We start from the raw sequence: 25,683 nt of genomic DNA, 5'->3' as shown, positions 1-25,683 counted from the left end.
GGAAGAACGTAGCGAGATTAAAGTACGCGTATTTTTCTTGATGCGAAGAAGAGAAAAATGCTGAGAATTTTCTGTCTTAACTCTGCTGTAATTCTTCCAATTTTATGCCTCGGTTCTATTTTTATTTCGATAAGTAAGAAACCTCTTAATATTTTAACAAGAAAGAAGTAATCTCTCATCGACTGACAATTCTTTTATGCTTTGCTAAATCTTCAGATACTTGTTAACATTACAAAAATACATTCTAACTTCAAATTCGGACTGATTTTTTTTCTCTTCCCTTTTTTTAAATAAAAGAACCTTCACAGTTACTCATTTGCGGCCCAGCTATAGCCTGAGTCAATTAAAACTATGATTCCTTAAAAAGTTTCTTTCTCGAGCGTCAATATGATTTATGCTTATGCGGTATGATTTATGCTTGAAATGAATAATTGCGCAACTATCGGTACCCGACGCGACGAGTGGAAATTTTCGAACAGGAGCGACCGTGCGGAATTGTCAGCTGCGATCACGAGAACGGAAATCGTTTTTCGAAATCGCTGGTCGTTTTCTCTCTTTCTTCTTTCTTCGAACAAATTTCTTCACAGGTCGGCGATCAACGATTAAAGTGAACGCGATGGCGCGACCCGTTATCGGAATAAGCAAATTCCCAATTAAGATAGGAATCGTATATCGAGCGTTGTACGGGACCGTGACGCTTCTGTTCGAAGAACAGGAGCACAGGCAGCTGTTGTTTGAATACAAAACAACGTCGAATCGAGCGAAATATCGGCGACAGTCAGGGGAAAATCGTGTAACGAACGAATCGCCAGCATTGCCAGTAAATTATCACTTCCCTGTGGACTGTATCGCCTTACGTGTGCAGGTAGCCGATAAAAAAAAGAAAGGAAAAGGTTGTCAATGTTTTAGATATTCGTTTTATTATTTTCTGATAACGTAACTTCTTAGTTTGTACATGACGGGGTAAATGGTTTCTTTGATAAGGAATATATTAGGCAGAAGTTTAAAAATAATCGATGCGAGAGCAGAGATGTTAAGAAGAATTAATTTTTGACAATATAACTTTACACGTAGAATTGGAAGTAGATTTCGTAGGGTCAATGCATTTAATAGGAAAATTAATACCACAATTGAATAGAAAAACTTTCGGTTCTATTTTGCTCGCATCTGGTTTCTTGATACAGATCATATAAATGATTATATTCACAAGTTAAATTTTTGAATAAAGTTTCCTATATATAAGCTAAACGAGTGGAAGTTGAGATTGTTCCAACTAATCTCCTAATCATCTCTAAGTTATGATCTCAACAAATATATTCAATAATCCCGTATGTACTTACAACGCAACTTGCTTGTTAACAAACCTGCACAAACAGTAACGAGCTACGCTCTAACACATAACGCTTAATGAATCTAGCGTTCTTAGATGACAACATTAAATGTCTCTCTAGTTCGCTCATCTTAAAACCTGTGATATTAGTATTATATTATACAAATATTATATTTTCTCCAGAAACCGATCAACGAACAATGAAGTTGCAAATAAATAAAGAAATTAATGGAATAGTCAACTAATAAACAAATTTATGATTTAACCTTGCAACAATTTTCGAAATTCCTTTAATTCAATCTCGTATCCGATCATTAATTCATCAATCCTGTTAAATCCATTCGCATTAAAGTTTAGAAAAAACCCTGACTATGAAGAAAATTAATATTTCTCGTATGAAATTAAAAGGAGCACAGAGTCTTCCCTTATTTTTCTCAAAGTTGAGAAATGTTTTAACGAATGGCAGGCGCAACGAGATTGTAAACAATTCGAAAGCTGTATCAGCATTGAAACTAAGACCATGGATGTGGTCACTTTTACAATTTGCTTACTTTCTTGTCGCCATTTTGCACTTTTAGTTTTCAGATTTTTATGCTCAATGACTTTTTATCGCTACGTTACTAAGAATATGAAAGTATAGACTAATTAGTTAGATACAAAAATGATATTAAATTTCTGACCATTGGGGCACACGTATGTGCCCATAAAATACATTCATATCTTACCGTCATGAGTATACGAAAGAAATCCATTCAGCGCGGCGAGCAAAAGCTGATCACGACGCAGGTAGGAAATGACGTTTCGCTCGGCGAAAGCAATTTTATCAGTAGTTGGAAAGCGTGACTCGCTAATTGACGCAATTACGCCCGCATAGCAGGACACCTCCTCGGTGCGCGGCGTCCTGCGAAGCTGGGGCGTCGTTTCAGTTTGATATCGGGCCCGAAGCACTCTCGAGGATGTTATTTAGCAAACAAAGTGAGTTTTACGCGCCCCTGTCGGCACGTGCACGGCATATGCGGCGTTTTCTATGCCGAGCGCGTTAAATATTGTCTTTGATGCAACCCGTCGGAAGCCCTTCTCCTTCTCTTTCTTCGATCTTCTTCCTTCAACATCGCTTCTTCCACCTATCCTTCTCCAACACTAGAAATCAACCAATCTAATCTGCTGCTTTCTGCTTCTTTCTTCTTCTAACAACTGCCTCGAGCCCCGACAAAAAACTACTTTGATTTGATTTCTCAGATTAACCTTTCGTGCTTTGGGCGCGTGGCGAACCCTTTCCCTCATCGAGACTCTCCTACCGTTTCTCTTCTTCACGTTCCCTCTTTGTCGTTCTACGAACCGCTATCTACTCACCGGGCCCCAGCACGTGGCCAGGTAAGAAGTCTCTCGCGCGGTCGTGCAGCCAGGGACCACGCGGAACCCGACTTTTGATCCCAGAAGCACGCGAGCTACGCAAAAAGTCTCTGTAACACGAGTCTCGCTAATGGCGATATCTTTTATGGACCGTGAGGAAAAGTTGTCGCGCGCTATCCCGCTCCAGCTGCGAGAAGAGAGTTCGTTTCTCGTGCAAGTTTCAGACGAGAATTTTAAATCTGTTAAGTGGAGAGGATAAGTTAACCTGTCACAAGAATTTTCAATTTTTATTATACACCAGCTACAAGAAGTATTTGCACATAGTCTTTTTTCCAATGAAGAGTTCTTCTCTTAGCTTCCACGTTCCGTTTCCACAGTGTCAAATTTTTCTCATCGTACGAAAGTAACCGACAAACGATGTGAAACTTAATTTAACGATATTTAAACTTAATTAATTAGTATATAAATGCTATAACAAATGCGAATAACAAATAGCGACGGTTGACAGTAAATCAAGATTTTTAGACGCTTCTACGGATAAATGTAATATAATAGCTTTTTGTTAATTGTTGAGGGATTTTTCATATATTTTAATTGATGGAATATTTATGGAGGAATCGATCAGAGACGCGGGTGGAATAGATGGCGCCACCTGACGCTGTCCGATGTCGCATTGACGTCCGCTACTAGATAGCAAAGGTTCTCGTTGTCAATGAGTTCTCGTCGTTACACGGAAAGTTTTAATCCTAGGGTAATCGTCGAGAGGGACTATGGTCTGGTTAACTGTTAACTTGGTTCCTCCAGGAAAGATCCTCGAATTGGAATCGAGGACGTGAATGGGATGGTTACGTATCTTTATTGGACAAGGTGCAAGTATGCTTTGTTATCTCTGAATTATTAACTCTTTATGTCTTGAGAATACCGGTTTCTTTACCCTTTAGACACGAAGACTGCAGAAACACTTCAACAACATTCTTCCCAAATTTTATCTATAATAATTTATTCGAGGCATATTTAAAGTTCGTTAAGGGAAAACTCTGTTGTACAAGTTTGTCACGATCAAATTATTTCACATAATTTAACAGAAAGAAACGTGAAAGAATGGGACAAATAACGTCACAGCCACTTAAGCGATCAGAAACTTCCAGTAGGTATCTGATGTCTTCTGAAAACGTTCAACTGATAAGATAACAGCTCAGAACATTAACGTCCCGCGGTTACTCTTACTTCTAAATACTCTTAACAGTAACTGCAAATAGCACGATTGTTTAACCACTGCTCACGGTTTTTGTACATCCTGAAGACAATCCTGTGAAACTACTTCGAGGAGTATGTAATTGAAGAGACGAACGCAACGAAAAGACGTGACAAGTCTATCCATGTTGATTTTCATATTTTGATGGCCAACTTAATGGCTAAAAGGAAGTAATTTAATACATTTGCATAATTGGTACGAAGACTTGTTAAATCCCAAAATACAAGTCTTTTAGAAACATCTGATAAATCCACGAACGTAACAAACCAATAGCACAATGTTATATAACTTTTAATATTTTTCAACATATTCAAGAAAGTGGGAAACAGATATACGTACATATATTTAATTGCAAAATCAAAACAAAGAAGGCATATGATATGCCTTCTTTGATATGCCTAATGATAGTACAAAATTGTATGGATAACATATCGATGAAGAAATTGTCTCTCCATTAAACTTGAAGAATGTCACTTACTATGTTTTTCTCCCGTAATTTTTAATCACATCGACTACGAGAAAGAAATGGCCAGTAAAAGAAGTAAGAAATTAATTAACCATCCTTTCCTTAAATCCTTGTCCTCCTGAAGCAGGACAGAACGACGCCGATACCGCTTCTCGCTATCTTTCCCGAAACGTGGCTGTATATCGTCCGTCCAATCTGCCGTTCGGCAATTTCGGCTGAAATACGATGTCGTCGGGTTCGTTCGCGAAGCTCGACGACCTGGGTTATTGGCCTCCCCGCCTCTGGATCCCTCAAAACGGGGTTAAGACCGCGAAGCCGTGTACAGATCGCCTCGCGTCCTCGTCGCTCTGATCGAGTCTGAATTATCGATCGATTTTTCAGAGTGGAGTTTCGAGAAAGAAGTGTTTGAGGAAATATTGATAGATGACTGGGTCGGTCGTGTAGATTGGAAAGTTTATTGGATGTATGATTTTTATTTGATGAGTTTCGAGCAACGTGTGTCTTCGTTTTATTTTGACACGAAGTAGAATGGCAATTTGGAGAGTCGGTGGCGTTGTGTACATGGATGTTTGACGCGTTGTCAAATAGTTTTCGTGCAATAATGAAGAACACAGATGTTGTTTAAAAGAGGTGAAAAGTACAGTTAGTAAGTAGCAAAGAACGGTTATAGAGTTAGTAGTAACAAAAGTAAACTTAAATAGCCAGAGTTCCCTTGCACGATAATTTACTAGCTAATGATATAACTAACAACTTATTAATTTACAAATTTCTTAATTTATATGTTATGTAAGTTATTCTTTTGTAATATCATAAATTTTTGTCAAGTAGGATAACGAAATAACATTTTACTTACGAAAGTGACTTGTAAAATTTAGGGAAAATTTGTAAAAATTAGGGAATTTCTCATTATTTAAGTGTATTTATTTGTACAAGTAACTTCCTAAATCAATCTCATTTCCCTTCCAAAGAAAACGTACATCTCACAACAACAAATCACAATACATTACACTGTACCTAAACATCCTATACACGGGAATCCGAGGTATCCAGCTCGACTTTCAACCAATAATGGACTTACAAGCACTTAGAAATAGGCTTTTTCAAAACCTGCTTACTTCTCGAAGAAATCACCCTGTTATTTGTCCCCTCAGTACACATCAGTAAAAAAGAGAAGGGAGAATCCAGGGAAGAATAAGACAGTCTGACCCATGGAACACGGAGATGTCCGAGTGGAGCATAATGGCGAGGTGCCCAAAGAAAATTTATGTTGTTTGCGGTGTCGGTTTCCTGCTCCATTGTCCGGCATTGTCCGAGTCCCTCCTTCCAAGGTGCGAACACCTTTCAGGGCGATAATCCACTCGTATTATTACATGCTTTGTCGGCCAGTTCACTTGTCCAAAAGGGGGAAAGATCGCCTACCTGACCAAGGGTCACTTCGAAGCGCCTTTCCTAGTAAGGTGCGTTTCACCCCTCGTGGACCATCCTGGACCGTGTCATCTTAATTGTCAGGGAGCAACGAAGGTCAATCTGTCTTCATACGATCAAAACGCAACCTTCCAATTCATGGGTACAACGTCGACAGATATTAAAGATCAAGTAGTTTTGTTTTTTCCTATACTTGACCTTGTGGAAGAGAAGATTGAGCGGTGATGGGCTTGATTGACTAATCACGCGTGTCCTCGAGATAATTACTTTCATGTTTAGAAAGTGTTTCTCGGGATCAGCTTTCCTCCAGGAATTTTCTCGCCAATGAATCAACTATCCATCAGTTTGTAACCGACAATCACGATGATGTCCATCCATTATGCGAATCGAATGCTTTGAAGTGAGAGAAATAAGGAGCCAGGTTTTTGATCAGGATTTGGATCACCTAATCAGTTAAAGTCCAGTCATTTCCGCGGCGATTTTCTGTTTTCCCCAGCGTCGGTCACCCGTTATAGTCCAATATCCCAGAAGAACGCACGCGTATGTAAACCACGTGGCGCGTACACACGCTGACTGGGCCTTTCTATAAATAGGAACGCCAAGTTCAGGGGAACAGAGTGGAGTCTCGTTTTTAGATTTTCCGCCGGTTATGACTCGAATCGTCAGAAGGTTGGAACGTCGCGAGTCAGTTACTCGTTTCGAGACTTGGACATAACTTGACTGCCGCTTTACTGAAAGCCTGACAGCGTGTGATTAAATAGACAACAATGAGAGCTGTGTTAGGCCTGGTGCAGACGAGGGATCGATCTCACGTGACAATTTACAAAGTAGGTTTATGTAATATTTCTAACAGCTGGATCGTACGATCAGACGCATTGCGTCATTAGAGATATAAAGTCATTGAATCATACAGTATCATTTAGTGGGTATGTATGAAATCGTTACGATGTATACACAGTGCAATGCATATTTTGATTCGACAGGTAGACGATAAAATGAATTCTTTTAAAAGTTTTAATCAATTATTGATAATTATTTTTAAATTCTATATATTATTGATAGAAATAATTAATAGTCTTCATAAAGCATAAGATAAAGTTCATTTGCAAATTACTGTTTTATTGGTGAGTGGAACAGTTCGAGCTAGGATATTTAATGTTCGAATATTTGATTCTGTTTTATATTTTGTACTTTACGTATAGAAACATTTGTTGAAACGCTTATGAGAATGCGAATATCTGCGCGGTGTAGGGCAGTTATTTCAAGTAGATTGAAAATAAATCTATTAATGCTTTGTTTCCAAAATAAGTCTATTGTTATAAATAGGCCTGTCGAGGTAATAAGTTTTCCTATTTCGGGGAGACTACATTACTCTAGGATATCAATATATGTCGAATGTTCAACGTGGATGTTGAAGATCACGATAGACACACGTTTCAACCCTTATCGAGTGACTAATAAATATTTTACTCGGGAAACTAACGGTTTCCGATTTAAACGTTTATTCTTAGCTATTGATATGTAATGGCTGTAAACATCCTGGCTATTATATACTTATTATGCGACTCTATAATCATTATTTGATATCTTTATAATACACAACTTTTCCTCAAAATATATTTAATTATAATTTCGTTTCTTTTATTTAAAAATAATTTGGAAACTAATTTAGTTTCTAAAAATAGTAATTATATTCTTCACTGATAATTTATCGTGAATTTCCTCAGGAAATTTTTCTGCTCACTCAAAGTGTCGCAGGATTTAATTAACATGTCGCATACTTCATAAGATAGTGATATGTAGAGAACTATAATAGTGTGCTAAAATAAAAGAGTCATCGAATAAAGATATTCTTTTCTATATTCTTGAACAAAGCAAATATCAGAGAAAATAAAATTATTCAAAATTTAACAATACTCTAATCTGCTATTATAGCTTTGTTATACAAATCTTTTCTTCTTCATTATGTCTTTCTCCAAAAATGGACCGTGTTGAAACACGTAAACTCGTCTATTCAACCCATTAACTGTACAAAAAAAAACGTCTAAACTGAATTCTGATGAAACACTTAACGATCGCCCATCCGCTTACGCAAATCTTACCTCCCGATTTCACGTCCTTCGTCGCGCGTCCACCGGAAGAGGAAACGGCGATTCGAGACGCGGTTTTCGGCTGGATAGCAGGATATTTGCTTCAACGAAACACGACTGACCGTAAAGGAATTTTCTATAAAAACTGGACGTTCTTATATTCGTAGAATGAGTAATACGCCTTTTGTTTCTTGGAATTCATTGTATTATTGAGAAAGTTGATGCAGATTGTGTTTGAATATCTTGAAAGCATATATTTTGTATATAATACAGTTTGGAAAGTTACATTTTGGATGTAATAGAATTTAAAAAATTATATTTTGGACACAATATAAGTACATAAACATTTCAGAAAATCAAATTTTTACGTACCTTTTGGAAAGAGTTGCATCATAATTAGTTAATTTTTCTGAAATTTATAATATTTTAAGGATAAAGTGAATTTTTAATATTCAATATTTTTGGTATTTGTAGAAAGTGAAAGAAAAAAATACTACGGGAATAGTAAACGGAGTAGATACGTGGTATTTACGAAGAAAGTATTTTATCTGATTGAACTGTTTGCAAATAGTTCACAGACCACAGACGAAAACTTCAATTTTAAAGGTCAAGAACGCCCTGGAAGGCGCTGAAAGATCTCTGCGATCAATTTTATTACGAAGCACGGAGCATTAATCCTATTACGTTCTTTGAATTATCTTCGTCCAGATCATATCCTCGTCATTATGATCATGACCGTGTTTCTCTACGTTAAAAACATTCTTAAGCTGAAGAAAAATGATAAAAATATCGTTGTATTGCTGTAGGTAATTTCTCGTTTCAACTTTACAACAAATCTTTTTTTACAAAACATTAAAAATCTTTTTGTAACAATTGACTCCAAGTTAAAGAATTTCGAAAGAAGAATAAAACTCAGACATAAAAACTCAATGTTCCGTAGCAGAGTTAGAAAACGACAAAACGAAACGTCCCTTTAGAATGGAACAACACGAGCTAAAGAACCAGACATTGGAAGTCATGTCCGGCCATTGCATCGGCCGATCCGGAAGTCGAATAAGAAGACGAGGAACGGTCGGCCGGTATCCGCCAGTGGCGTGGCCGTTTTCGCGTGCTGCTTTCCAATTGGCCGGCCACGACAAAATTGCTCAGCGGGATGGTTTTTTTCTCGCGAAAAAATCGAACCCACTGTTCGAACCGGTAGAGTGGGATCGGGTTCGAGATAATTCATCGACCGCCGCTGGGCTGGACCAATTGCGTGGTCGATCCGCGGGGGGTTAGAGACTGGATCTAATGATGTAGAGAAAAAAAGAAATCTGGGGTCAGGTTTTTTGTATCACAGGCGAGTTCAACTCTGGTCTCGCTGTTGCGCGCTGTTCTGACTACCAAGCGTATTTCTAATTCTAAAGTATCAGAATTTCTCTATCCTAACGTTTCTCTTCGGTATACTTTTGTTATACTTTGATCTTTGTGCGAGCAACCATTTTTGATATTTTCTATAATATTTTGCTACGCGTTCTTTTGTATTTCTTTTACTAATTCCTTTATTTACTTTTCTACTATATTTTTTAAAAATATCACAAACACCATCGCGGTTAACCATTCCTTGATTATCTTTACAAAATTTATGGAAAAATTTGAAATACTATGGAAGAGCTATATCGTGGCTGTGTACACAAGGGTTAAATACAAAATTTATAGAGAAAATTACTTCACTCTTTATAAAAATCCAAAAACAACGAACAATTTTCTACCGTTGCTTGTATATACGCATATATTCAAACTCGAAAAATTCGAAAGTTATAATTTACAAATTACAAATTGGTTAAAAAATCTCGTGTTCAAAGTTTGATCTGTACTTTTGTACATCATTGTATAACTTTATCTCGAAAAACCCTTACAAGAATCTCATTTACTATTTTACACCCCCAAAAGCACCAGGGGATTCGTAAACAGTTAACAACCAGAAAGCGTTACATGCACATACACTCACGTACGCGTACTCGCGTTAGAAATGTAGTACCTGATAACATTTTGGGAAACTCGGGTTGCCACCAGTTCGAATTCGGCGAACAACAGGACAACGAGGCCCGGAAACGTAACATTTCGCACGCTCACCAAAACCAACGATCCAGCTTCGCTGGTTAATTCTCGCTCGAGAAAATTCGCCTCGCGCGATCGTTAATTATTTCGCGTGACATGCTTCGGCACTTGCCGCGTCCGCGCGTTGTCAAAAGTTTGCATTCGGATGTTTTGCGGCACACGCCCGGCGAGTTTCGCGGGAGGGACGTTTTGAATAATGTAACAACGAAACCTCCGCGGCGCCCGGACCGCCTCCTCTTTCCTCTCTTTACCACAGAACTTTCTAATTAACCGACGCTGGCCCCGCGGAGCGTCGAGAGAGCCGGAGAAACCCGGGGAAACACCGGAGAACGAAGAAAGAGAACCGACCAGAGCCCAGGAAAGAAAGGGACAGCGAAATCAGTCACGATACCGGACAATACAAAAGGCCTATCCGTGGTATTTCGTCGCGTTGGCGATCTCCTCGTTTCGCGTTTCTCACCGTTTGTTCCCAACTGATCGTCACGTCGGGCAAACCAGTTGCTACTACCCCTGGCAATAAGTCTTCAGCCAAATGTAATGTGCTGTATGTAGCACATAGTCAACGTAGTAATTTTAATCGGAAGAAATAGTAATTTGCAATAGTAAATTTTAAATAATGATTCTTAAGCGAAGAAAATCGAGTTGGGCAGAAATTTCGTTTTACCGTTTATTGAGTAATCTCGTAATCGCTTTTTCGTTAATTCGAGCGATATTTACAGATTTTTGGCGTTAATACACCGTACTAATACGAGTGATGTTATATCCTGGTGTACAGAATAGACGCGATAAAGCATTTTAATTGAAAACTAATTTTTAGATTATCTTTGGTTTGTTAAAAAACTCTTTTCATTTACAGTCTGTTTTCGCGTCTTGTAAATGAGAATGTAGGATACATATGTAAATATATAAGACAGGCGAGAAAAATGTAAATTGTTTTACTATAAATTAAATACAAAATAAAAAAGATAATCGAGACTCTTGTCCTGTTATCTACCCATTAGAAAATAGTAAACAAAGAAAATGATGTTTAAAAAACACTTAAAACTTTAAAATTCTAAAAGAGAGATTTATAAGCTACAATCTGTAATATTTCAACTGACCAATACTACAATATATATGTTGATTAATTATCGCGTAAAAGACTTTGGGTGTAATAAAAATGTTAGAAAATTTCTGAGCTCGTTACTTCTATTCACTAAAAAGAGCTGACAATCGTACATCACGTTTCGACTGTTCGGTATCGTTTCCCTTTTTCCACCTGTAATAACGCGATCCGTTTTTGTTCCTCGGTTGCCTGTAAAAATACGATACAAAGGGGTGGTAACGACTGTAAACGCTTTTTATGCAAACGTTGCACAAAGCTCGTTCCTCTGAAAGCTGTTTCTTGCATAGCACGTTTTTCCCTTGTTTCTAGCCTGGTAATTGCACTCTCGAGCCACCGTGTCGAAACGAGACGAGAAGCCATCGATTCTCACACGAAAGGTGAAAACTTGGCGGTAAAGGGCACGCATGGGCGAATTCAGAGATTCCATGGGAGAGAAGAAACGTGACAGAATGCTGGGATATATTCCATGTTTAGGAATATGTCCAGTGTATTCTGATCTCTATACGACGATAGAAAATACGTCGAATTAAAATTATTCGAAACTTTCAATATTTTTCATTTTTCAACAACAAAATAACGAACGAGCTATTATATATCGATCCTTGCATAAATGATCCATCTAAAATTAATTGCATACATTCAGGATGAATTAAACATTTAAAAACTTAGATCTGACTTATGAAATGATTTACAGTAAGCGTATTAAATAATACAGCTAATATGAATATCATCGTAAAATATCTAATATAAATATCATACAGAACTTAATAATACAAATATTAAAATTGATTAAAACGATTGAAACATTGAACACATACGTTCTCTATAGTTCAATGTTTAATCGTTTCCTAATAATTTCTCAGGTTCACCCTTTTCCTCTAAATGTCCTAATATTCATAAAGAAGAGCTAGCGAAGAGTTAAGAAGAATACATGATTCTCCGCGCACATCGTAATGATCTAAAAAGCCAAGTATAATTTGCTTTAAGAAAAAGAAAAATATCTGACACACTGTGTCAGTGAATATAACATATGACAGTTATAAAAATGGAACTTCTGCATATGGTCCTAATCCGATGGCTTCAGTTCCCCCTACTCGAAAGACCAGCTGGACCATGGATAACTGTACTCACATGATTTATTTTGACGAAAAAATGAGGAAAGGGGTTTTTCTTGAAAGAAGGAGGCCGATTGAAAAGGGGACGGGTGTACAGGTCAGCTCTCTAGGACCTGTTTGGCCGTTTCTCAATGGACAATGTCCTGCTGGCCAGGCGTACAAAAGACCCCCGGGATCTGGAGATCCTCCCACGATACGCATGTGGAGCGACGATACAGAGAGAAGGATCTAACCCGGTGCGTGAGTGGGAAACCGGGCGAGAAAGAGAAAGATACGCCGCGGTGTACCCATTCACAGTCCGTGAGAACCAGATTTCATATTTCTCATAACCGCCTGGCCGACCGCGGGACAGAGAGCGGCTCGCAGTTTTCTAGCTGTTTCTCTGTATATTTTCTGTGAATCTAGCGTATGTTGTTCCCAAACTGGTCAACCCGTTTTCACGGATTTCGTACTGTCTAAAATTTCTGAAACACGACGTGTCTTTTCTCCTCTCGCTTATGCGCGCGTCCTTGGTCGGGTCCACCTTGCTTAGAACGCGATTCCTCAGTCGTGAGAAGAATAAGAACCCTACCTCCCGTTTGTGCGTATATCTGATCGTCGGCCAGAAGGAAAAGCGGTTCCGTGACACGTGAGAAACGCCGCGTTTCCGGAGGACTCGTTCGAGCTTTCGAGCCGATGCCCTGAGATTAGATAGCGTGCCAAGCAGAGGACAATGCAGACGTTGACGATAAGAGACGGTGAACCTGCGTGGGTGGACCGAGATGGAAAGTTTCGCCAGGATACTGTGCACTTTGGATTCCTGATCCAGAGATAATGCGTTTGCCGTTTTGAAATTTCGAATATAGAATAGAATGTTGATTAATTGAATCTTGTTTGAGGGTAACGCCGATTTTTTGGATATTGATTATTTAAACACGGAAGGAGATATGCATCGTTTAGCGAGTCGTATTGCAAAACTACTATAGGTACGACTATTACGCGATCATATTATGCGGGTATTATGCATATGAAATGTAAGGTCATCTTATCCTCTCATCAATGTATTTCATATTTGATGAAGATGTAAGTTCTCCAAATGTTATGTTAATATTGAAAGTTCGATATTTTTGAATATTTCTAACATGTATATATAATATGAAAATTGGATATTTTTAAAGCTGAAGAAAATATGATACGATGTGACTAGACAACTTGATCTACTTCACAAAAAACTGTGACTGTTTTCCTTAAATCCCAATTTCTTGGTATTCAAACATACGAACACTCGAAAATCGCTTCAAGCACGAACCTACACCATAACATTGAATTCCTCCCACTTCCTGTGTCCCGTGATACGATAGATCCTCTGCTACACCTATGACCCCGTTTCCATTCGAAAACAAGTGGCCGTTACGTTCGCTCCCGTTTCCAACGATTTCGAGTATCCCAAAGAAAAACCGGAGCCTTAAAAGGGAAAACGATCATCGAGTAAGATATAAAAAGAAAAGCCTCCTTCCATAAAAATAGGCGGGTCGAAGGTACACAAAACGAGATTTCGAATATAGTCTTCGACGCGCATGATCCGCAAACCAGGTCCAATTTTTTCTTCTATCTCCATGGGCCAGCGTTTTTTTCCCATCATCATCTGGTCCACGTACGTAAGGGAAAGGGTCTTCCACATGGAAGAACGAAAAAAACACGTATGGCACCGCCATTTTGTGTCCTTTGTGGGGTAAGTTCGTTTCGATGCCAGGTCCAGGGTTAAAAACTCTTCACCCCTAGAAGAAAGTCGAAAGGACGAAGGGGTTTCCGGGTGTGGAGAAAGGAAAAGGGGAGACAACAGAGAGAGAGAGAAAAGGAGGAATAGTGGGGGTTCCGTATAAAAATTGCCCCCACCATCGGAGATCGCGTTGGTAGGTCCTTTCTATTCTTTTGATATCCTGTCGTCGGGGCCCTTGGCCAGCCCTGTGCCCTGCCAAATTCTCCAGTCAGCATCCGAGCATGCGAGAAATCAGATCTTCGAACGCGATTCGTTTCTTAATTATTTAATTGGTTGCAGTAAAATTGAGGATGAGTTGGTTCATTGATCGTTACCGAGTTTACGAGTGAGTTACTGATTAAGTGGACGATGATTCGGGAATTGGTACGCTGCACCATGGAAACTATCGCCATGGACCGACGCGTAATGGCGCATAAAGGTAAACAAACCTTAACTTGCAAGGAGAAATTGTTCTGGTTTTCTGAGGGAAAATTTTGTTACTTGAAAGGATGCAATTTGAGATTGGATTTCATTTGCAAGCGTCTTTATTGTGAAGGTTGGTTCAAAATTGGAGGTTGAATATAACTTGCATTAAAATTGAATACACGTTGTATGTTTGATGAGCGAAGGCTTAGGATCGTTTGGCTGATTTACAAATGTTTCGATACAGATTGTTAACCGTGAAATTATGGGTTTATGATTTAGATAACAACGTTGATAATGAAAGTAAAGAGGATCTTGTTGAATAAATTGTACAGGTATTTTGATTCGTAGGATATTGTACGTAAATTCCAGTGGTTAATTAGACTCTGTAATAAGACATGATTGATAAATAATCATGACTGTATTGGTAAAATTTGAAAAGAATCTAAAAGTGTAGATCGAATTCAGAATGTTTCACATAACACGCATAATATATTCGTAAAAGGTATCTACAAATTCGACTACTTTCGTGAACCTTCCCCAACCTCTCGTTCAAAATTCTCTATTTTTAATCTGCTCAACTGTAGTTTCTCATTATCCACGGCCAATTCGAAACACGGTTGTTCGACTTTTCCCCCAGCCACGGTTTTCCACTACGTTGTGTCGGGATACAAACGACGTCGACACAACACATGAAGAAATAGAGCTATATACGCGAGGATATCCCGAGGCGGTTTCCTTGTTAGGACATCCGTCCTGTCAAAACGTCCACAGGACACATCGAAGCAATTGAATTACGATCATCCCTAGGGCGAGCTCCGACCGTAACCAATAATTCCATTATCCATTAGTATTGGGTCGCGGCAATTTCCTTCGACGACCGAGGTAACGGACGCGCGTACGTGTGCAGCTAGGATCCATCGGGAAACGCGAAATATACAGACGGATCAAGAAACCGATGGATTCCTGGCACACGTCGCCAGGAATATCGAGCCACGCACGGAACGACGCGAGGCATAGCTGATAATGGAACCGCGTCCCGATGAAATCGACGTCGTTCCGAGATGCTCCAACCTGCAGCCGTCTGGTTCTTGAAATTCGGTGACGACGGAATTAGTTTTGGAAAGTCTCGATGAGAGAGTGGAGAGAGTCTCGGTGGAGTGGAGGTCAGTCGCGATGACTGCTGGTTTTTAATTGGCCACGTGGTGTTTTTTGAAGGTTCTGTTGATATTTCAATGAATTGTGGATTTTTGGATTAGTATTTAGTCAAGTGTATGTCTATTGTGTATACATTGGGAATAAATTGGGTGTAAGTATTATTAATGTCGTATTATTGACGTTGAAACGACTGGTTTTGAAGATTTGGAGGATTTTAGATTAGTATTTATTTAGAATGCTACTACATCAGAAATTTATTTTTACTATTGGAATTAGAAGAATAGCAAGGACAACTTTTTGAACGTTTTGTTTTGTCGACAAGTTTGGTAATGTTGATATTAAGATTTTGAACATTTTTATTAAATTTATAGTTGATCGCGTTTAATCACATTTTCATAGTTATTGAGTTAGGTTGGAGGATGTTCAATTAAATGTTGGTTATATGCGAATAAGTTTGTAAGTTCCATGAGTGCTATCTCTTATATGTACTTGTATCGTACTTATATCAACATCTGTTTTATTGATTGAAGATTGAATCAATAGTTTATGTTCTTACGTGGGACGTCGTTCGTTTTTGGTTTCTTGAAAGTGTAATACGGAGATAATTGAACTGGTGTAGTAATTCTTTATGAAATTAAACCTGCAGGAAATTGCTCATAAAGGAACGTCGCTCGATAGTTACGAATAGATATGTTCGAAGATAGTTAAGGGCAGTTTTGACTGTGTTGGTACCTGTGATTGGGTTTTGAATTAGAAATTTCTTAATGTTTTATGAAGAACGATCTTGTGTCTACTTGATTATATGACTGTAATACGAGCAATACTTTCAAATCTGAAAAGAACTTAAAACTTCTAAAATTTTCTGCGTCTATTTATGAAGCTCATTGGAAAATGCTGTCTAATTAAAATGTCTATTAAATTTCTTCCACGTCTTGTTTCATTTATCGAGATCGATTTTGAAAAGTGCGAATGAAGAGAACTTATAATATTATCAGAATAAAAGAAAATGTTCCAAGGATCAAGAAATGAACGTTTGAATCAATCTGATAATTAAAACTAATATTAATGTTGATCGGTCAATGCCAAACAATTAACAGTTCAAAAAATAGCGAAATTTAATATCACTCGGGCATTATTATTTATCTGAAATTCACTTAAAATTCAACTATCAGCGAACTTAAAAGGTAGAGATTTGATCGAGCGACTAACTTTTCGAGAAGGAAAAAGATTATTCGAAGGAAACGATTCAGAATTTAATATCGGAGATCGTCGTGACTAATCGACGCGTGGAGTCGATTCCCTTGGTTGAGCGTTTCATCTAACTCGAACGGCAAACGAAAGAAAATTAATGTGAAGGACTAATAAGCTCCAGGACGTTTCCTGCAGCGATTCCCATACGCATTTGCCCCTCCATTCGTCGATGGAAATTACGAAGTCTCTTCGCAATAAGGGAGACACGCGGTACAGTGATCGAGGCATTACGGATGTATGGACCAATTTGTAAGCAATCCAACTTACATTCGCGGGGCAATATTGCATTTTTATGTTATCTTTTCCTAGCTATTCGCGGCATCCTTTTATTGGTGGATGTTACTTTTACTCTTGTGGCCGGTAAGCTTGCTTTCTGTTAGCGTATTTATGTCAGCCATCGGGAAGAATCGAATCGAATCGAGAATCAGGAACTTAAACAAAAGCTTTTCTCTATATTGGAGGCAAAATAACTTTCGAATCGATAAGAACTGAAATAAGTCTATTCCATCTGGACATCCTTTTAATTCGTGAATTTATACATATTTTAAAAGAAAGTGTAAAAACTTCTTTCCAGGAATTTTTAAAATTTAGGATTGATAACTGCAATAGATTTGGAATAATGAATCTAGCTAATTACCGGCATGAGAATTAGTTTTACATAACGAAACATATTATATTTTGAAGAACTTGTGTGTAGTTAAAGTTTTATTTAAAAACGCATTTAATTTGGTATGTCTGCAATAGAAAGTTATCAAAGCTCAAAGAGTTGGCAAATTGAGCGATAAATTAAATCGTATATCCGAGTTAACAGATAAATGTTATTTGTTAACAAGACGATCGAAATATTTTCACGCCAACAATTTATACGAAAGATATTGTATAAAGATTTTGTCATAATTAAGAGAAATGAAATACAGGAAACACGATGTTTTAATAAATTCTATATAACATCGAGGATTACTCGACCGAGATTCTTATTAAATGTAGCAAACAAAGTTAATTCAACGTTTACATTGCTTTTATCGTTTACGGTAACTTTAAACGTTATCCGTTTTAATAAATTCCGCTGAAGATCAGGAAACATTCAGACTATATTTTTATTAAGCTACCCACAAAATCAATTTAAACTCTTTTCCTTCCCTTACAATCTTACGGAAAAGAGAAATCACCTACTTCCATCCGCTAACCAAACTTTCATCTCCCATCCGCCAATCTTACCATCTCGAAACCTAATTTTACGCTTATCAAGCTCCGAACAATTTTTTAAAAATCTAAATGTGATTTTGTATCTTTTTGGTGAAAATACTTGATAACTCCCACGATACAGTACATTTCGTCTCACTATATATATATTAAATAATATAACAAAATATGTCTATGTTGATTCAATGATTTATACATATGAAACGTATACAAATTGAAAGAAGAATCGAAATTTTTACAAGAGAGGAAGTAGAGTGCTGTTCCTTACTATGATATCTCTTTATATTAGCGATAAAATATACATATACACGTCGAGTTGTACTTTGCATATATATGAATTGAAGGACGATGCGTCAACCATTCTGACTCCATCTTTTCACACCACATTCTCCAAACATCCCTTATGTTAGTAATATACGTATGTATATGTACACTTCACTCCTAAAATTTGTTTAAACGATCACACTAGTTTAGTACTTAGAAAATTTCATTTTAATTTCTACTTAATATTATTCTTTAAGAGAAAGATCAGCCTGGTCATTTTCAGCCATTGAGCAATCAATCAGCCAAAATTATCATCTGCACTAACAAGAACAATTACTCACCAATCTTTTCGCTTTTAATTAAACATAAGTATTACTCCGTGTTTTATTTAAAACAATAATCACTATTCATCGATACTTAAAAAGGAAAGTTTACTAGAAAGAAATTCTAGAAATAGGAAACTGCGATATCTCTAGTGTTTATATATCCTCAACAGGACTCTTCTTTATCTCCTCCATAAATTCTTCAAAATCTCAAGTACTTCACTCATTCGCGTAATTTCTCATTCTTTATTTCCGTGGGTCGTGACGCCAAATGAATAAATACACAACGACAACGTATGTACGTCATACGTATCGTACGCTGTATCTCTTGGACCGGTTTAGCGGACAGGTTAGAAGGGTGACGCGTGCGTGTATGCACGAAGGGAGATTCACCAGAGAATGACGGAGCGGACACGTGTCGTCCAAGTCCTCCTTCGCGATCACCTTCGTCGGAACGCCACAGAGGGGTAGGTAACATAACCACGAGTCTCTTCCTCTCTTTTCCTCTTTAACCATGAGTTTACCCGTCGGCCGCAGCTCCCGAGCTTCGGTCCAACATCTGCCCCCGAAAAAACAAAAGCCTATTGTCGTTAACGACCGGTCGCGCGTCTCTTGTTTCTAAGCGAGCGCTTTTCAATCGTAGGCGAATAACGGACCCAGAACCGAGTCCATTCAAGGCCCCGTTTTCTCTATGTCCCGTTTCTCTTCTTCTGTCTCTGTGTTCTCTGCCTTCGATCCTAGACCTCTCTCAGCCCTCCTCGTCCTGCTCGCGAAGTTTCTTTTAAGATTCTCTCTCCCTCTGTCTCCCTTCGTTGAATCGTGTTTGCTTCTTCAGCATGTTCACTGTTGAACATTTTTTTCATCCCGATACATAATAATCGCTGCGTCGAAGTGTATATGGTGTATCTTTTTAAGTGGATGGTTAGTTTTGTTGGTTCTAAGGTCGCGTCTTTTTGCTGGGGATGTTGAAGGAATGGTTAAAATATTGTATCCTCGCAGGAAGTGTGTGAGTATAGATTCAGTTATGTTGGTTAAGATTTGGATATAGTTGTTGGCAACAGATATGGATTCTTCCGGTTATAGGGGTGTTGAAAACGTTCCTCTTCAGAGAAAAGGCTCGATAGTGATGCTGCACAAGATATGATAAGACCTAGAAGTAAATTTACTTGTTCGAATTCTGACGTTGTTTTCCCTTGTTCTCTTCGTGAGTAATAATTCATCTGTTTATATCCTTTATCGATTACAGTAAGTAGAAATTAGTGTTTTCGAGGATGAATTAATTAAAGCCAGGCAAGAATAATGAAATCGTGAAATGAAAATTATAAGAAACGATCTGAACAAGTACAATTTCATTATTAAGTAAGTATTGCAATATTTAAAACACAGATCGATATACGAGTACTTCCATCAGGACCAACAATGCCACTAAGTACGAAGTTACATGATGTCTAAATGATTAACGAGCGCCGCGTGATAAATTTTGATCAAAATATTGCAAAAGTGGTACAAATCCACCGCTGAAACCTTTCCATGCAACTGCCTAACAATCCCACTCAAACGAAAGGTGATGTTACATACGCAGGGTCATCCGATCTGCGTTTGCGCGCTGGCCAGTGGTCAATCAGAGCTCCGCCCCGAAAGAATCGAACGGTGTCCGCGCACCTACGAAAACGGGCAAAAGGAATAGCCACAGGCTATCCAAATATGGACTTTCATCCCTACCATAAAAAGAAGTCCGCTAAGAAGCTCCTCCGAAATATTTGTACAACACAGCCAAATCAAACTATATGTTATAATGTTTTCTGTATTAAAACACCTATTAAATCTGAAGAAAGAGTAGAAGAACAAATGGGCAGAAAGACAATGATACAGGGTTTTCTTATTTTTACGCCGTACTGGCAGCCCCATTCGGATGGATATGGATACTTGACTCCGACGAGGGAGAGATCGATGCATGAAACTCCTGCCAATCTCTATGTTAATGGAGCGCGGCATAAGCAGTGGGCAAGGGGAAGAGCCGCGAGGAATGCTGCCAGGAGGTCTGCTGGAGGACACTTAAAAGTGAATTGTTACGTCTGCGGCTGACCCCGGGACCTTAGCCCCTCGAACCACGGTGAATTATAAGACTCGCACAGAAGGAAATTAGATCTCTATATCAGCGGCGCGCGTTTTCCTTCAGCTAACCAAATTTCAACCCTCAACCCCTTGCATGAAAATTGAGCTCGCGATGCCTGCGTAACTGGCGCTGTAATTGAACGCGCTTCAATTATATGCATAAGCATGCGGTAATTGTGGGAATTTTGTGAGATTTTGTGATAACGATTGCTTGAACTATCGTGTAGGAGACGTCTTTTTCTCTTTTATCATTTTTGCAGGAGTCGTAAAAATCTTGATGCATATTGTAATAAGGCTATTTTTGTTATCGTAACATTAATTTACGTTTCTACAAAATTAATATATTCTATGGTAAAAAGAGCAATTTTTCAAACCGGTTGTAAAAATTTGTAGTTTGGTCGTAGACTATTTGTTATTGCAATATAATTTGATAACGAAGTATTGTAGGTAGTAAAATATAAAAAACGAGAATATTTCTTACAATCCAATTATTGTCATAAAATATGGAAAGCAGTGTTTCATTGATTTTTTAACTTAATTGGTAATCGATGATACCTCGTTCCGTAGTTCTAATTCTAAAACGCAATCAGAATATCTCTCCACGTTTTAATACGTTCGAGAGAGATTAGAAGCCGTATTTTAAGGGAAACGTAACGGAACAAATTTAATGAACTTTTCATCCAGAACGTGGACGGTGAAAGCGTCACGATAAAATATTGCAAGATGGTGAAATTTTCTTGGGTGGTCTAAAACACAGGTTCAAGAGAAAGGACTTGAAGTATCCTTTTATCTAAAGTGTCTGCAGCTTTGGGCGAATTCTTAAGAGGGTCTTCTGTTTAGTTTCATAGGAACATGTGAGCGACTTTATGTAAGACGCGTAAAACTGGACAGAATGTTGTCAAACACGGAACACGACCTTCGAAAAATCAACTTATAATAAAATACTGAGATCTTGAAGAATTATTTCGAGCATCACGTAATACCTAAGCTTTCTATTCGACAATTTTATCACAATTTGGTTTTACATATTCATATAAACAATACCATACAAAGACATTTATTATAAAAATAACTGGCGATACATCCATTATTACACTTCGAATTTTATTATCTCTAACATTGCAGGTTTAAAAATTACTTTCTAGAATTTCTACGTTTCTATACTATTCATTCAGAAGAGTAAAAATCTACGAACCTTTAACACCTTATACCGCTATTTTTAACTGTTCTATATGCTTTGGAAATCGTCGACAAACATATTAAGAAAGTTTAATTTTTTAATTTTCCAGCGGAAACCTCGCAAGGCACCACATCCCCAGACACCGTCCAATGTGGGGCATGCAGGGCGTCCTACCCCCTTGGCGAGATCGTGCGGTTCATCGAACACAAGGTGAATCACTGTCGCAGCACTCTTCAAGGTTGTCACAGTCCACCGGCGACTGCGGCGCCGGAAGACTCCGATCCGGAGGATGCGCTCGCCTTGAAGACGGTCGACCAAGACTCGAAGTTGAACTCGGTGCCCAGCATTTCGGCGCCCATCAACAAAAGAGGCGGAGGAAGATTGGAGAGCCCTCCGACGCTTCAAGGGCCCGGTCCGGACGCTGGAAGTCCGATCGAGCTGAAAGCAAGCGCTAGCTCGACACCTAAAAGACGGACAGAAGCTTCCGACGAAGACAAGGAGGATCTACCGAAGAAACCGAAGACGGAATCTGTGGACGCGGACACCAATACGGTCAATTCTGGTGAGTACGTCCCTGGGATTTACTCATCTGTTCGGTATTAGGTGAATTATGAGGAGAATCGGGTGCTTTTAACACAGAAAGTTAAAATTCTAATTTAAAATACGTAAGAATAAGGTGTATTAGAAAGTATTGAAGATTAGAAAGGAAGTATTCGTCGGAAAATTGTTAAGTTATGATTAGAAAGTGGTTTTTGATTGATTATTTCGAACAGAAAAATTGAAATACAGGTTCCAGGTTCCAAGCAGGTTCCAGGCAGGTTTCAAGAAATGGGGATGAAAAGAGATAAAATGAAAAGTTTCATTCGGGATAGTATTCTGGAGCAATGTAGGATTGGTAGATTTTAAGTTTTAAGTTTGTGCATATAAAGCACGTTATTTTTAAATAGTACTTTAATCATACGTAGGTATATATTGACGTTTTTACGATCTTTAAACCTTTATGCTATCCCGATAAAAGTTATCAGGAATATTCTTCGAACAGAAATGGAGCTGACATTGGACTCGCGGTATCAAGTAGATCTCAACGATATACGCGTTACTAAAGATGCCCACGATGTTTTCACATATTCCGCTTTCAGTTCTGCGTTGGGTCTTCCGAGTCAAGGTAGCCTCTATAAATAAAACGCGAGTGTTCCGGCAACAAATGCTCTCCGTACTCTATACAGCTCCCGAGCCGACATTTCCGATAGAATAAGTAACAAATTACGTTAAATTCGATTGAGAAATCTGCTTAATATAACAACACAATAAAATTCCGATTTATTACTTATTTTCCGATTTAAAAACCGATATCGATATTCTTGGAAATTTCATTTCTCGAATTAGCAATTTTAATGATTTAATTTGCAAACAATTCAATAGCTAACTCGATAACAATAAACTACTGACTCTTCTCTATCATGTTTTCAATTACAAAACTACTGCCATAACTGCTCCTCCTCAAAAAAAAAAAAAAGAGTGAAGTCATAAATTTTTGAAACTATCCTAAGATACTACGTAGGATTCCTGTCCTTTATTCTTTCATATCTAATAAACCATTGAGATTTTTCGATCACCCAGATGGATGTCTACAAACTTTGCCCTACCCTGCAGCGTGACGGTTCTACGATTCCCTTGACAGTACTCGAAACCGAAATCAGACTAGCGGCAAGTTTTGAAAATAAAATTAATTACGACTTTTCATCGTGGACCATGATCGAAAACCAGCGTGGACATTCGCACGTTGAACTTTTCGACAATGCGGCCACCGATAAAAAAGAGGGCCATGAGGGGCAGGGGAGAGGCTATGGGGGCAGGTTCACCCCAATCCCCGAGCGGGCTCTTTAAATTCAAAAATCGAATCTACCGCGGTATTGTCCATGCTCGGTGAACCACGATCGACATCACATGGCAGCCCGTAACTGTACTTTAAAACTCCCTTTTTCTCTTTCTTTCTTTCTCGCCCCCTCGACCAGCGAATCCAAAACCAGAATTTCACTGCGCAGATGACAGATCGACCGTTCGATGGTCGACAGTCCACGCGACTTTTATCGAATCGATGCAAATAACGCTCGTGGTTGTAAAAATTGTACCTAAAATATAAAGAATTAAAATTTCGTAGCATGTTTCCACATATAGATACAGTCTTCGTAAATTTATCTTATTTTTTATTTGATTCAGAATTACTGGTATTTAGGATAGAAATATTAACGAACAGTTGTGAACTATAATTTTGTCTGAAAAACGGAACATAAATATTTCTCGTGAAACTTTGTATAAATCATGAAAGTAAAAGTTGAAATATTCACAGGATGAATAAAAAATATCCCCACTGTGTTCAATTTTCATAAAGTTCAGCGTCATCTTACATAGCATTTCATAGGATTATTATTACCACAGTATCGTCATTATGTTATGTAATTTAATAATTCTCAAGGATTTTCCTGCACCTTAAAGATCGAACCACAAAAGTAGTGCGCTCGATTCGTATCTTTTACTAATCTACACTTAAAACGCGAAAAATAAACTTCCTGGCTCGCTATCGGTCAATCTTGCCAATTTTCAAGTTTCCATTCATAATACCCTGATCCGCTAGTTTCTTCGAAATTTGTTTGAAAAATAGGCACGTTCGATGACTGAATGACAACGATATGAAAGGGAGGGTTTCAATTTCGCACCCACTCGTAGGGACGAATCGACACCAGGATCGCGACGGTTTACTCCGATTAACTTCAAAGACACGGCGACGACCTCGAACGAAATTCATGCGGCCCGACGCCCCTGATGAATTGAAAGCACAGCCTTTGAGATTCTTAACTCGGTGCTTACCTGTGCAAATTGCCGCGGCCGGCTGTTTTGCATCGCAGAAATAAAGACAGAGAGGGTGGAAACGAAAGAGAGAAAAGACGGATCCCGGTAATGGTATTCAATGAGAATCGCTGGTCGTTCCTCTGCTCTCTTTCTTACAATTAGCGTGTTTTCGCTTTTGCAAATATTATCACGCTCGCTCCGGAATGATCCGGCCATTCCTTAAGACTTAAGAATCGTTCCATCTTAATTGTGTCCCGTTCGAAAAGCGACGATTATAGGAAAGTCGTGGATGAGAGGGTATTGGCGGAATAATCGTTCGATTGGAACGATTACCATCGATGAAACAACGTTGATTTATATGTACACTACTGATTAAAAGTTTGACATCACTAGGCGTTCCATTGAAGCTACTAAAAGTTGCAGAAACAGATCTGTTATATAATTTTTGATCTTATTACACTTTTTCGAACCAAGTACTTTATTCAAATATTTAACCCCTGATTTAATAAGATCAAATGTCACTTGTGATATAAATTGTGCAATTTAATTCGAACGCTAACACTGTTTCCATTCTTCAAATTGGGAATTGTTAATTAGTGATGACGAATAATTTGTCGTCTGACATGTTTCTACAGCAATTAAAATATCATTAAGCAAGGAATTAATTCAATATAAACGCCTGAAGTCGAGTTATTTAAAATGAGATAAGCTTTCATGTGATTGCTGTTTCGTGCAATAGACTGTATTGTATTTAATAGAAAGAATCACAATTAGATCTTCTGCGTTAGTCTTGAAGTAGCATCGTTGAATTATAAATTAGTAATTATTACAAATAATTAAAATAATTTAATTTATGGTAGGTTTAGATTTTATAGGTTACTTTATATAATTTCATATTTTACACGATAAATATCATTAGTAATCTTTATACTGTAAGAT

The 25,683-nt window shown here is 38.1% G+C and overlaps 1 protein-coding gene across 1 annotated transcript in view; it reads left to right on the top strand.

The window, feature by feature from the left end:
* LOC117214241 (B-cell lymphoma/leukemia 11A-like) overlaps window positions 1-25,683 on the top strand; it is a 45,842-nt gene that overhangs the window by 5,303 nt on the left and 14,856 nt on the right. Inside the window, exon 2 of the mRNA XM_033460151.1 lies at window positions 22,004-22,456. Coding sequence (XP_033316042.1) covers window positions 22,004-22,456 — 453 coding nt within the window. The remainder of the gene's footprint in view (window positions 1-22,003; window positions 22,457-25,683) is intronic.

The sequence above is a fragment of the Bombus bifarius genome, unplaced genomic scaffold (genome assembly GCF_011952205.1).
Source record: "Bombus bifarius isolate JDL3187 unplaced genomic scaffold, Bbif_JDL3187 scf7180000009200, whole genome shotgun sequence".
In the NCBI taxonomy this organism is placed as follows: domain Eukaryota; kingdom Metazoa; phylum Arthropoda; class Insecta; order Hymenoptera; family Apidae; genus Bombus; species Bombus bifarius.
This window is presented reverse-complemented; position numbering and strand designations above follow the sequence as displayed.